General features: G+C 35.7%; 1 protein-coding gene across 4 annotated transcripts in view; it reads left to right on the top strand.

The window, feature by feature from the left end:
* The window catches only part of PPIG (peptidylprolyl isomerase G), a 50,410-nt gene extending 38,576 nt beyond the window's left edge, over positions 1-11,834 (top strand). For all 4 annotated transcript variants that reach the window (XM_059704180.1, XM_059704181.1, XM_059704183.1 and 1 more), the window contains 3 exons: positions 1,427-1,514; positions 6,301-6,437; positions 6,618-11,834. In XM_059704180.1, the coding sequence (XP_059560163.1) occupies positions 1,427-1,514; positions 6,301-6,437; positions 6,618-7,728 (1,336 nt within the window). In that variant the 3' untranslated portion in view covers positions 7,729-11,834. The remainder of the gene's footprint in view (positions 1-1,426; positions 1,515-6,300; positions 6,438-6,617) is intronic.
* Positions 11,835-14,336: the final 2,502 nt, after the last annotated feature.

Below are 14,336 nucleotides of genomic sequence, written 5' to 3'. Positions count from 1 at the left end.
ATTTGTATACATTAAACTTTTTTCTTTTTAAAATGAACTTCATTGAAGACAAATTTACATAAAATAACATGCACCCATTTGAAGTTTACAGTTCAATTATTTTGTATACATTAAACTTTTAAGTAAAAACCATTTTCAATTTCCCTGATAGGGAAAAAATGCTGTTTTCCTTGCATGATTTATGATATTTTGGTAATGAAAATTGATATCATGTTCAAATACTTGCAGAAATTTTATACATAAAAAATTGAAGTGTTTCTCTGAACAAAGAGGAATGTTATACAATAACAGTAATACAATTTTGAGCAATCCCCCCATACTTTCATAATACATAAAGTTAAGTCTTTGTTATTTTAATATTGATTGATTGGATTTTTATTTTTCCTCAGGCATTAAGATGTTTCTAAGGAAGTAAATATTAAAGAGAAAATGTTTGAACTACTTTAGAATGACCTTTTCAAATATAACTTACATGGATATTGTTAATGCTAATCAGTATTAACTCATTATTTGAAAATAGTTTTCCTTTTTGGCATAAACCATGGTATAAACATCTTGCTAATTCAGACTACATTGTTTCTGCTTAATTCACAATAATTACACTTCATATAGTTTTATTCTCAATGAATAACTCATCCTATATAATAAAAGACTATTAGCATATCGACAGAATGATGGAAGGACCGGTTGCTATGATGCGCGCTGACCACCAAGGGGCAGACGCTCAATGCAGGAGCTACCCCCTAGTGGTCAGTGCACTCCCACAGGGGGAGCGCCGCTGAGCCAGAAGCTGTGCTCATGGCTGGTGAGCGAGTGCAGCGGCAGTGGCAGGAGGTTCTCCCACCTCGCGGCAGCGCTAAGGCTGTCCAACTGGCCTAAGCCATCAGTTGGATACCCCCTGAGGGCTCCTAGACTGCCAGAGGGCACAGGCCGGACTGAGGGCCCTCAAGGCCCCCCCTGCCGCCGAGTGCACAAATTTTGTGCACCAGGTCTCTAGTAAGATAAGGTACTTGGAATAAGGAAGTTTTAAAATTATTCTCTCAACAGCATATAGCCTATACTATTCTGGTGACTTTCCTTAGCACTGTCGGGTTAACTTCCTCTTAGTAATGATTATATAACAATGTTTCTCAACAGGCTACAATTGGAATTTGGGGGCAAAATAGTTCTTCATCCTCATGCATTATAAGGTTTTAGCATTCCTCACTTCTGGGCACTTACTACCAATAGCACCGTCTTTAGACATTGACTGTTGAAAAAATGCTTCCAGACTTTTCCAGATACCTGCTAGGCATTGATAACATTCCTGGTTGAAAACCACTAATTATATATGATTTTAAATTTATTACTTTAGATCAGCAAAGCTATATTTCCCAGATTTATTTTTATAAAATAATGTTTTAATTTTCTCTTTGCTTCCTTCTAGTAATCCACTTAATTCCCAGCCTGCTTCATACCAGAGGCGACTTTTAGTTACTAGGTCTGGCAGGAAAATTAAAGGAAGAGGACCAAGGGTAGGTGATTCTTTTCCCATAAATCTTATTTTATTTATTTCAGAGAGGAAGGGAGAGGGAGAGAGAAAGAGAGAGAAACATCAATAATGTGAGAGAATCATTGATTGGCTGCCTTCTGCACACCCCCTACTGGGGATTGAACCTGGGACCCTTCAGTCCACAGGCCAACTGAGCCAAACCAACTTGACCTTCCCATAAATCTTAATAGTATTGCATTTACCTTAAAATAATTTGAGTGTTTCTTAAATAGTTTTATATGTAACTAAAATTCAGAGTAGGTATGGGTATTGAATTATGTTCTCTTTTCATAGTAACTTGTTTGTATTAGTACTTCCAAACTTAAAATCCATGGGATGTTAATGGATTTTTACAGATACATGGTGTAAAATGAGATGAAGGTCTTTGCTGTGCCCCCTTCCTGACCACTACATCTCTACTCTTGTTAAAAATTAGCTCTATTCTATATTTCATCCTCTTTTTTTAATATATTTTTATTGTTGATTGTATTACAGATATCTCCCCTTACTCCCCTTTACCTCTTTTCCCCCTCCCCCTTTGTCTTTACTAGATTGTCCCTATCAGATTTAAATATCTACTGTGTTTTCAGCATTTTAGAAACTTGGGTATATTTAGTATAATTTATTAACTTCCTACTCATTCCTTAGCCATTTCAGTTTGTCTTCTACCATTCTGCTGAAAACAGCACTTGGCATGTGATCAGCTTCCTGTCACAAAATCCAGTGGATCCTTTCAGTCTTTGTCTTACTTAATATCCCTACTTGTAATACTCTTTTTGCTTTACTCCCATCATATTTTCTTCCTATCTCTGGCTATTCTATCTTGCATTTCCAGTGCCAGTTCATACCCTTCTACCCCACTTTTAAATATTGTGCTACAACAGGGTTCCAACTCTTCTCATTTTGCATATGCTCCTTGGATAATCTCATCACTCCCATGGCTTCAGTGGCTCTCTATATGCTGATAAATGTCAAATTTTCATCTGTTCTTCTCTCACCAAAGGCTTATTTGACAGCCATTTAGTTGCTTATTGGGCACCTCAAACTCAGTATATACAATAAGCCAGCCGTGGGCAAACTATGGCCCGCGGGCCGGATCTGGCCCGTTTGAAATGAATAAAACTAAAAAAAAAAAAAAAAAAAAGACTGTACCCTTTTATGTAATGATGTTTACTTTGAATTTATATTAGTTCATACAAACACTCCATCCATGCTTTTGTTCTGGCTCCGGTCCAGTTTAAGAACCCATTGTGGCCCTCGAGTCAAAAAGTTTGCCCACCCCTGCAATAAGCACTTTCTCTTCAGACCTAATCTTCCTTTAGATTCCTGGTCTCATGACAAACACCACCACGTGTACAGTTACTTAAATTTTAAGCCCAAGAATCATTTCGTTTCCCCCTTTCTTTGCTATCATATGTAATCTTATTCATCACCAAGTCCTCTCAGTTTAACCTCCTAAATACTCTGAAATCTATCTGCTTCTCTCAAACTCCACTCCAGTAACCTTAATTCAATTCATCGTATGTTCTCAGAACTGTAAATATCCTCCTAACTGTTTTCATGGCAGTTCTCAAACTTCTTTGTCTTAGGACTACTTTATACTCTTAAAAATTATTGAGGATTCAAAAGAGCTTTTGTTGATGTGGATTATATCTATTAATATTTACTCTTCTGGAAATTAAAACTGAGTAGCATTTAAAACACCAAACTACCATATAAAGCACATAATCCATTAGCTGTGAAAGCAAAGACATCAAAACATGCCATATTGCCCTAACCGGTTTGGCTCAGTGGATAGAGCGTCAGCCTGCAGACTGAAAGGTCCCAGGTTCAATTCTGGTCAAGGGCATGTACCTTGGTTGCGGGCACATCCCCAGTTGGGGGTATGCAGGAGGCAGCTGATCGATGTTTCTCTCTCATTGATGTTTCTAATTCTCTATCCCTCTCCCTTCCTCTCTGTAAAAAATCAATAAAATATATTTGAAAAAACAAAACAAAAAGACAAAAACAAAAAACATGCCATATTGTCTCTGAAAAACTCCATTGCGAGATAAAGAATGAAAGTGGAGAAGGCAAATAATGTGATATTATGAAAATAATTTTGACCTCACAAATCCCTAGACCAGTGGTTCTCAACCTTGGTTGCACATTAGAATCACCTGGGAATCTTTTTAAAATCCTGATTTCTGGGCCTCATCCTCCGGAAATTCTGTTTGTTACTAATGTGGCCCCACCTCATAACAAAGAAACAGAATTTCCGGAGGATGAGGCTCAGAAATCAGGATTTTAAAAAGATTCCCAGGTGATTCTAATGTGCAGCCAAGGTTGAGAACCACTGCTCTAGGACCTCATGCCACTTTTCACTCCTTGTGCCTGCCCTCCAGCAAGGCAGGGCTCAGAGCCTTTGGAGGCCCCCCTTTCTGTCTGGAACTCACTTTCCTCAGATTTCAGCATGGCCCACCCTTTGTCCCTTAGGCCTCCCTCAGCTCAAATGTCCACTGAGGGGCCCCTGATCCTCCCTCCACTTACTGTGAGCATCCTGAGGACCAGGCCTTACCTATCTAGTTACTTTGGCTCAGTGGCTAGAGCGTCAGCCTGCGGACTCAAGGGTCCCAGGTTTGAGTCCGGTCAAGGGCATGTACCTTGGTTGTGGGCACATCCCCAGTAGGGAGTGTGCAGGAGGCAGCTGATCAATGTTTCTAACTCTCTATCCCTCTCCCTTCCTCTCTGTAAAAAAAAAAAATCAGTCCTAGCCCGTTTGGCTCAGTGGATAGAGCATCGGCCTGCAGATTGAAAGGTCCCAGGTTCGATTCTGGTCAAGGGCATGTACCTTGGTTGCAGGCACATCCCCAGTGGGAGATGTGCAGGAGGCAGCTGATCGATGTTTCTCTCTCATCGATGTTTCTTTTTTTACTCTCTATCCCTCTCCCCTTCTCTCTGTTAAAAACCAATAAAACATATTTTTTTAAAAATCAATAAAATATATTAAAAAAAAAAAAAAAGATTCCCAGGTGATTCTAATGTGCAGCCAAGGTTGAGAACCACTGCCCTAGACCAGTGGTCGGCAAACTCATTAGTTGACTTCTGGGCCCAGAAATCAGTCATAGTTGACTAATGAGTTTGCCGACCACTGGTCTAGGGCAGTGGTTCTCAACCTTGGCTGCACATTAGAATCAACAGTACAATGATTGAAATTTCTTTTGAGAGCCAAAGTTTTTAAACTTAAACTGTATAGGTAGGTACATTGTTACTAACTTAATTAGGGTACTCCTAAGCTGGCCTTTGCTAAAAACGTCCTCAATCTGATTGAGGTATGTTTGCTGAGGTCGACCCCTTCCAACTCTCTCATCCACACTCGTCTTGTATACTTGTTTCATCTATCTCCTTTCCAAAAACCGACTTATGCGCATGGGCCATGAAGTTTCAATCACACTGTACATGCACGCCTGCACATGGTATTTTGTGGAAGAGCCACACTCAAGGGGCCAAAGAGCTGCATGTGACTCATGAGCCGCGGTTTGCTGACCACTGCCCTAGACCATAGTGAGTCTTGTGATTCCTAAACCACACTTTGAGAATTACTGATGTAATCTTTTCTCCAGAGTGATCATTTGAAAATTAAAATCTAATTATGTCACTCCTTTGTTGTTGTCCTTATGATAAATCCAAAATAGTTACCATAGCCTACAAGACCTCACAAAAGCTAGTCCTTGCTTGCTTCATCAGATTATCAAGTGCTACTTTCCTTTGCAATTTTGTCGTTAGCCACACTGATCTGTCTTCTGATCATTTCTAAAACATGCTATTTCTTCCTACCTCAGCACCTTCAAACGTGCTATTATTTCTATGCCTAACATGTTCTTCCTCACCCATCTATCCTCACCCCCTTTTATCTTTTTTTCCTTACCCTTGCCTAGGTAACTCCTCATACATATTCTGTAGTTTTTAGCTTTTACTTGTCATTTAACTTTTCCACCCTTTGCCTACACTAGGTTAAATGTCTTTGTTATATAGTCCCTGAGCGCCTTTTACTTCTTTTATATTCATTCTAATTGTGGTTGAATATATGCTTCATATCTGTGATGATATGTCTGTCTCTGTTCTCCTAACCTTGTAGAATATAAGTTCGAAGAGAGCAAAATCAGGTGTGTCTTGACTCACTAATGTTTCCTTACTATGTGGTAGAGTTGTTGGCCATCCTAAGAGTTGAAAAAGTACCAGTTGAATAAATGAATATCTGTACATTTACTTTTTTTTTTTTTTTTTAATAATATGGGACTTTTTGCTTTGAAACATCAAGATCACATACTTCCAAATTGGAACTTGGCAACTTGTGAGGGTTCTCAACCTATGGGTCGCGACCATAGGAAAACACATATAGCATATCAGATATTTACATTACGATTCATAATAGTAGCAAAATTACAGTTATGACGTAGCAACGAAAATAATTTTATGGTTGGGGGTCACCACAATATGAGGAACTGTATTAAAGGATCTCAGCATTAGGAAGGTTGAGAACCACTGAAGACAGTTTTCTAGAGAAGACGTGGATGGCTAGAGTTTCTGTGGTTAATGCTTATTTGGAATTTCAGTATGTTTTTAGAATATTTCTCATTGATTTCCTATCTGAAAATTGGAGAAATTTTTTTTTAGAGGGCATAGGAATGTCAGACACTTTATTTGAACCTGGAAATACATACACTTCAGCTATGGTAAAATGCTTTTATATTTTTATATGTTAATTTTCCCCTTTTTATTTTCTTAAGCGTTATCGAACTCCATCTAGATCCAGATCAAGGGATCGTTTCAGACGGAGTGAGACTCCTCCACATTGGAGGCAAGAGATGCAAAGAGCTCAAAGAATGAGAGTATCAAGTGGTGAAAGATGGATCAAAGGGGATAAGTAAGATTTAACTATATTATTTCAAATGTGAAAAAAATATTTTTTACTTTTTTTACTATAGTACATCCAGTTATTTGTAGCCATTTCTGGATATCTTAAGGAAAATTGAATATCATTCTAGCTAATGACACCAGTTTTTTTCTTAATAAAAAGGCTTTTTTTTTCCCTCTTATATTTTAGGAGTGAGTTAAATGAAGTAAAAGAAAATCAAAGAAGCCCAGTTAGAGTAAAAGAGAAGAAAATAACTGATCTCAGGCATGTGTCTGAGAGTCCAAACAGAAAAAGTGAAAAGGAAAAGAAAATTAAAGACCATAAATCTAACAGCAAAGAGAGAGACGTCAGAAGAAATTCAGAGAAAGATGATAAGTATAATAAAAACAAGGTGAAGAAAAGGGCCAAATCTAAAAGTAGGAGTAAAAGCAAAGAGAAATCAAAGAGTAAGGAAAGGGATACAAAGCATAATAGACATGAAGAAAAGAGGATGAGGTCAAGGAGTAAAGAAAAGGATCATGAGAATACAAAAGAAAAAGAAAAGTCCGATTCTAAAGGCAAAGATCAGGAAAGGAGTAGAAGTAAAGAGAAGTCTAAACAGTTAGAATCAAAAAGTAATGAGCATGATCATAATAAAAGTAAGGAAAAGGATAGGCGTGCACAGTCTAGAAGCAGAGAACGTGATACAACTAAAGGCAAACACAGTTACAATAGTAGGACAAGGGAACGAAGCAGAAGTAGAGACAGGAGCAGAAGAGTGCGATCCAGAAGCCATGACCGTGATCGTAGCAGAAGCAAGGAGTACCATAGATACAGAGAGCAGGAGTACAGGAGAAGAGGAAGGTCACGGAGCCGAGAGAGAAGAGCTACACCAGGACGATCGAGAAGTAAAGATAGAAAGAGAAGGAGAAGAGATTCAAGGAGCTCAGAGAGAGAAGAAAGTCAAAGCAGGAACAAAGAAAAATATAGAAACCAAGAAGGTAAGAGTTCACACAGAAAAGAAAATTCTGAGGGTGAGAGGAGAATGCACTCTAAAAATCGTGATCATAATAGTTCAAATGATAACAGGGATAAAAAGGCTGATAGAGATCAAAGTCCATTCCCAAAAGTAAAACAAAGTAGTCAGGACAATGAATTAAAGTTCTCCACATTAAAGCATAAGGAGGATGAGAAGACCAGATCCTCAGTGGAAAAAGAAAACCAAAAATCAAAGGGTCAAGAAAATGACCATGCACATGATAAAAATAAAAAATTTGATCATGAATCAAGCCCTGGAACAGATGAAGACAAAAGTGGATGAGTGAGTTGTATAAACTTATTTCCATTCTGTCTCAAATTTTAAGTTTTAAAGACTTGCTGATGAATCTCCTTTATGTTTCTCTCATTGTTTTGGGTTGTTTATGTTTGTCCTTTTTTTTTTTTTTTTTTTTTTTAAACATGGACTTTATTGAGTTGATCTTTTGATAATCTGCAAGCTGGATAATTTGTACTGCTAAAGTTTTAATAAACTTGAAATGAGAAAAATACTTCGGTGTAATACTGTGTGCTGTGTTTCACTATTTCATGTATACATTTTTGTGTTGCAACAATCAGCCAATAGCAAACATGCTATCCCTTAATTTGTGTGATCAGCCATTTGAAAACAAATATAACTGATTGTTGGAATACATTGTTACAAAAGCTTGTGTTACTCATGATCAAAGTAACTTTAGAAGCCACTTGATAGAAGAAATCTTACAAAGATTTTCTGATTGGATTTATGATAGAGGCTTATAGCAATTTTTATGCAGAAATAGGATCCTAATAACTTGAGATCTTAAGGCATTACTTTTGTTATAGTAATTTGTGCTTTAAAATAGCTATTTAGTTCTTTATATAGTACTTCATATGCTATTCTTTATAGTTCCACTCATAGCTTGTTTCATGATATTTTTCATGTCAAGTTCTGTTTTACTTAATTGTCTAAAAATAGTTGAGTATTTTTTCAGTTGATGTACTGATTAAGCTTGACTTGCTGTTATATTACAGCATCTGACAAGTAATCCTGGAAGATCAGACTATGATTCTCAGTCTATGTTGCTTTCATTTGCTTTTAGAGAACCTTGTTTTATTATCTACTTTTCTCACTAAAGCATATACCACTTGTGCAACTCTTAAGTTTAATTCTAAAAGTTGTTAGTATTGACAAGACTTCTCTTTTTTGGCCACTGACCTATATAGAGTTGAGTGTTAATTCTGCATGTTTTATTTGTGTGTGTGTGTGTGTGTGTGTGTGTGTGTGTGTGTGTGTGTGTGTGTGTGTAACTTAAACTGCACTAATTCTCATAGCTGTTTCAAATGGCAAGAAAATATCTCTTTTTAATATATGTATCACCTTAGGCTATAGCATGTTTATGACTGGTTTCTTTCTATTCAGATGGTTTATACCATTACTGTTAACATTATTTTAACTGGGCATGTATAACATTGCCACTTAGAGTAGAAAATTGCAAAATTTGATAGCTAACAGAGTTAAACACTAAAGGTATCTAAAGTCCATTTAGAATTTTATGTGTTGTACATTGCTATATTTGTGATGTGTGGCCTTTTATTCTGTAATTTCTAAATAAAATACTGAACATCCAGCAAACACAAAACCTGCCTCATTTGAAAAGAAATTTCAGAATTCCAATTAATAGTAACTTCTAGAGTGTTTTGTACTTTAATATTTGTCAATATAGTGTCAACTCTATTACCAAGGCAGTCTCTTGGTAAACCCAATAGTTAGTCAATGCTGTTAGTACTAAATAAAACAGTGCTTAACATAATATGATTAATACATTGATACGTTTGGCATTATGGTAGTAGCTGTTTACATAATGAGTAATAGGGTAATGATTATATGATTGTTTGGAATTCCTTGAAACAAATATCCACAGTGGAGTCATTTCTAAGTATTTTCCTTGATTATAAAAGTAATAGAAGTTTATGATAATTCAGGGTGGTTGATTCCTTTGAAACTTTTGAACACACACCCACATTAGGGTAATTGAGTCTTGAGTGTATAACCTCTTACATATTTTAAATTAGTTACTGTTTATTTTAAATTCAGTAAATTGCATTTTTAAAATCTTTGTTATATACTTTTTGCACATCAACAAAGATGCTATTTAAGAAAGGATTTCTAATCAAGTTCTATTTTTTAAAAAAAGCCATGATAAGGAAACATAATTCTGTATTGTCTGATCCCAGAGCTTTATCTACTGAGAATTATAGGCAAGTACCAATAGGGGGGAAATTTAGTAATTTCTGTAAGTAGTCTTTTATTTTGGTTATCAGAAGACCAACTCCATGCTAAGCCTTTAAAAAAAAAAAAAGCTTTATAAGCTGTTTTAACAATAGAACAGATTTTGGCAAAGGAGATGATAGGTGTCAGTCAGGTAGGTTTTATATTCAGAATGTAAAGAACATTTAGAAAATGACTAAATAGCATTTATTGTACCTCAAGTCTTCCTTTGCATCTGAATAGCACACAGCTCAAATGGTCCTTTCCTCCTACTAACATTTTTAATAGTTGTACGGCCTTTAGTTATTACTTTGAACACACTCAGTTTTCCTAAAAGTCAGCTATTTAATACCTTCTTGTCATTTTATAGTTATGTCTGAGCTTACAGTTTACCTTTAAGAATCTTTTTAAATGTATATAATTAATTCCAGAGAGGAAGGGAGAGGGAGAGAAGAGAGAGAAACATCAATGATGAGAGATAATCATTGATCAGCTTCCTCCTACACGCCCCCTACTGGGGATTTAGTCCACAAACCGGGCATGTGCCCTGACCAGGAATCGAACAGTGACCTCCTGGTTCATAGGTCAATGCTCAACCACTGAGGCACACCAGCTGGGAACCTCTAAGTATCTTTGACTTAATATTCTCTTAAAGATATTTAAATAAGTTTGTCTATCTTGCCTGGCTCAATATCAGAAATTTTTCATGATTATTATTTCAAGTGAACACTTTTTCTGGATAAACCATCTTCCACAGAAACTGACACAACAGAGTGATTGATTCTAAATGAGCAGTAGAGGAGCTGCTTGATTGCTTTAAAATATTTAAAATTATACAGTTAGAGAATTCATAACATTGTAGTTCCTTAAAGCCTTCACAGAATTTTTAAAGAATTTGACTGATAAATCATCTGCACAAGTGTGATATTGATTCATATTGGCTTTATTGAATTGCTTTTGATTCTTGTACCCAGTGATAGATAGGAAACTGAAAAGTAAAAATTTCTTAATGTTAAGGACAGGAACACATTGGGTTTCTGGTATTTTGAGTATGGTATTAACTGACAATTCTAATTTGTTTTCACGTTAGTATGTTTTTTATAAGTAGTTCATTGTGCTTCACCCTAAGTGGCAATTTTTTTAAATCATACTTTGAGCCTTTAATAAATTTGTATAGAAACTTGTTCCGTTTACCTTCACCAGAAGGTACTTTAAATATACACCATATAGATGATTGTTATAGAGAAACAAAAGTCATATTTTTCTGTCACCTTTGGACATGTTTACTATAATTACTCAGTTTAGTTTTCATGCATTTAGAATTGAATGGAGTCTCCAAGGATTGTAGTTTTATAACCGGTTTATCGTGAAAATGTGTTTTGTTATAAATACTTGTTTGAAAGTAAACTCCAGGAAATACAGCACTGGCTGACTCCTGCCTGTAGTGGCCTTTCCAGCTGCCTTTAAAGGATTCAGGCACAGGCAAACTCTGGGCTGGGCTATGACACAAAGTCAATATTAAAGGAAAAGAAAAATCACATAAATTTTTAAAATTCCATCAGCAAGGTAGGAAAAGGGATTTGTTGAGGCACAGGAGGGAGTGGTGGGGCTGACCTGTGTTTCCCCACCCCTTTTCTTCTTAAAGGAAATTCCTGTTTACCAATGTGTATTTTCTTCCCCTTTGAGTGTTTATAGTATTTTGAAGGATCAATACGTGAATTGGGCATTTGTATGTGGGGATGTTAAAAGTTGTGGCTGCTCTCATTGTGGAAGGGAAAAACCAAGTTAAAGCACTTCTTTTCCTAGTTCAAAGTCACTGTGATGTATATTTTTTTAATGAAATTTAGGAATAAAGCTCTTGTTACAATTGTAAAATGTTTGACAATGCTGCTTCTCTTATCATTAGTCTAGTAACTGTTAAATTGTTTTCTGCAAACTGCATTTTATGGAATTTAAACTCTGAAACTATCAATTTTTATAGTTTGTATTAAATAAACTATACTATAATAAATAGTTTGTTTTTCTGTTTTTAAATTTGTTTATTTAACCTTTATTTTATTAAAAGCTAAATAATGGAAATAAATGAACTAAAATACAATTTTATTTTACCCATGGAGATATAGAATTTGTATTGGGGGGGGGGGGACTGAGTAGTGTTTAATAATATGGAATTTCTTTAAGAATTTAGCCAGCAGTGACGATTTCCAGAACGTTTAGGAATAAATCCTAGTATAAATGTTTAATCTTGATGCTTCTGATTGCCATGTGTCTTTTGCCTCAGCAAGCTTTTAAGGTCACACTTGGAATTTGTATTACTATCTAGTAGAAAAGCCCATTTGCTTTTTAATTTCCCCAAATTTCCCAGTATTAGGAACACTATTATATCCTTGGCCCTCCAGTTTAAGTGTTCTAAAACCATACAAATGTTGACTTGTAAGAAAAATTGACTCTAGTTTTTTGGCTTCTTGTTTAGTTGTTTTTTAAATTTAAATGGGATGTATATAGGCAAAATTTACCTACCTAACTTGAGAGTTAGTCACAGAAAATATATATGCTTAGGTAAAAACGTTCTGACCATCCAGTGATTTGTGTGTATTAACAGGTGAATATTATTAAACTTTCAGGTTCTGGAGTGTTTTTTAAATGCTTTATTTAACCAGGAGAATATGTAAAATGTAAGTGCTTCATCATATGGACTGTGCAAATTGTGTATTAAAATACTTTTAGTATCAATTTGCTTTTTCTATTTTCATTGCTTTCTAGATTTCTTTACTAAACATTTCTTAATCTAATATTGTATTTCCTTTTTATTTTTAAATGCTGGTTCATAATTTTTTACCCCACCCCCCAAAATCCTCAATACTCAAAATGTCTTGGTTCTAGTTTACATCTTTGCACAAATTTTAGCTATGGGTTTCTTTTTTCAAAGTAGCAGATTAGTATGTATCCATTGTTTTGTGTTTTGCCATTCTATTCTTTACACTGAATTGTTTGTAATTAAAAACTGCACAGCCTTTTTTTTTTTTTTTTTTAGTGTGCTGAACTCTAGTAGAAAACCCAGCCCAATAGAATCAAATTATATACGTATGTGAAGATAACTATCCAAAACTAGTCATCACCCCTATATAATATACTTCCTAAAACAATTTAAAGGAAAGAATATATGACAGAGGTTCCCAGATTTTATTAATTCATTGTGCCTTTGCATGGCACACACATATATCACTTATGTTTAAAAACATTGATTACTAATGGAGGTGTGCAACTTAGTCATTGCACTACTCAAAGCTTGGAATCAGATTGAATGCCATCACCCTCGTGCATTTTTATGCCCTACTTGCATTTTATCCCAGCAACTGCTGAGCATCCAGGTTTATAAAGATAGGATGTCATCAAAAGGGATGGCATATCTAATACGTTGAAACTGAGCTTTCTTAAACGATTAACACATTTCATATCGCTCAGGAGTTTTCTCGTGTTTCGCGTGCCATTTGTTAAGGACCGCTCACGAGTGTTCTTGTTTTTCACGCCCATGGAAAAAGAGCAAATCTAGATACTTATGTAAATTTTGTTTGGTCCCTCTACATAGAGGAAAATGTTTTACGCAGTACCATACGTTAAAAAAATACTAGGAACTTTAATTGTAAATAAAAATGTTATAATTATTGAAAAACAACACCTAAAGTGCATTATGATGATTTAAATAACGTGCAGTTTGCCCAAAAACATGCGGTCCCTGGCGTATGTCTTAGAGATTTCTATGCAGTACGCAGTGTGTTAATACCTATAGAGTCTTAGAGATGTCAAATACTGTTTACCTTTAAGCTTTTAAAATATCCTACCTGTTGTGCCTTTGTGAGTTCACTATGGTCCCTTAGATCCCCTTGGCACACAATTTTGGAATCAGTGTATACAGTGTTCTTTTTAATATTCAGCTACATTAGTCTCTTAACAGGATTTGTTTAACCTGGGATCCGTAAGCCCTGAAGTTATGATTTAGAATGATGGCTTTGCTTACAGAATCATCTATACCGTTTTGGGTTTTGTTTTTTGTTTGTTTCTTTTTACGTGTAGGTGGCCATCTTTGTCCCAGATACATTTAATCACAATCGGGTATGGGCAAGAGTCACTGCCCTGTGTATCCTATGAGAGGATGTTGTGGAAGTCCGGAAATTACATAATGTTTGGGGTGGGGCAGGGGGAATAGTACACTTTACTGCTCAAGGAGCTATAAGTTTCATCAGATTCCCAGAGAGGATCATGACATCAAATATTTTTGCTATAGGACTTGGTCCCTGAGAGAATGATGGTCTGTGTAATTTATACCTATATTTAGCATTTCCATTTGTAGAAATCTATTTCAAAAATACACTGATGAAAATATGAAACATAGCTGTTATTAGGATGAATTTATAGTAGCAAGGACTGGAGATAATATATATCTATTGGTATGCCACTGGTTGAGTAAACTGGTACAAACATGCAACAATACAATACTGTGCCATATGGGGGGGGGGGGGGAAATGAGGGTCTTTATATACTAGACTGTGATCTCTAGGGTATAATGAAAAAAAGCAAGATTGTTTTATGCAAGAGTGAAATGAAAATACACATAATTATTTTAAAAAACAGTAAGCAAAGGA

This window comes from Myotis daubentonii, chromosome 7 (assembly GCF_963259705.1).
Source record: "Myotis daubentonii chromosome 7, mMyoDau2.1, whole genome shotgun sequence".
NCBI lineage: Eukaryota > Metazoa > Chordata > Mammalia > Chiroptera > Vespertilionidae > Myotis > Myotis daubentonii.
The sequence above is the reverse complement of the archived record's forward strand: the minus strand, read 5'-3'. Positions and strand labels throughout refer to the sequence as shown.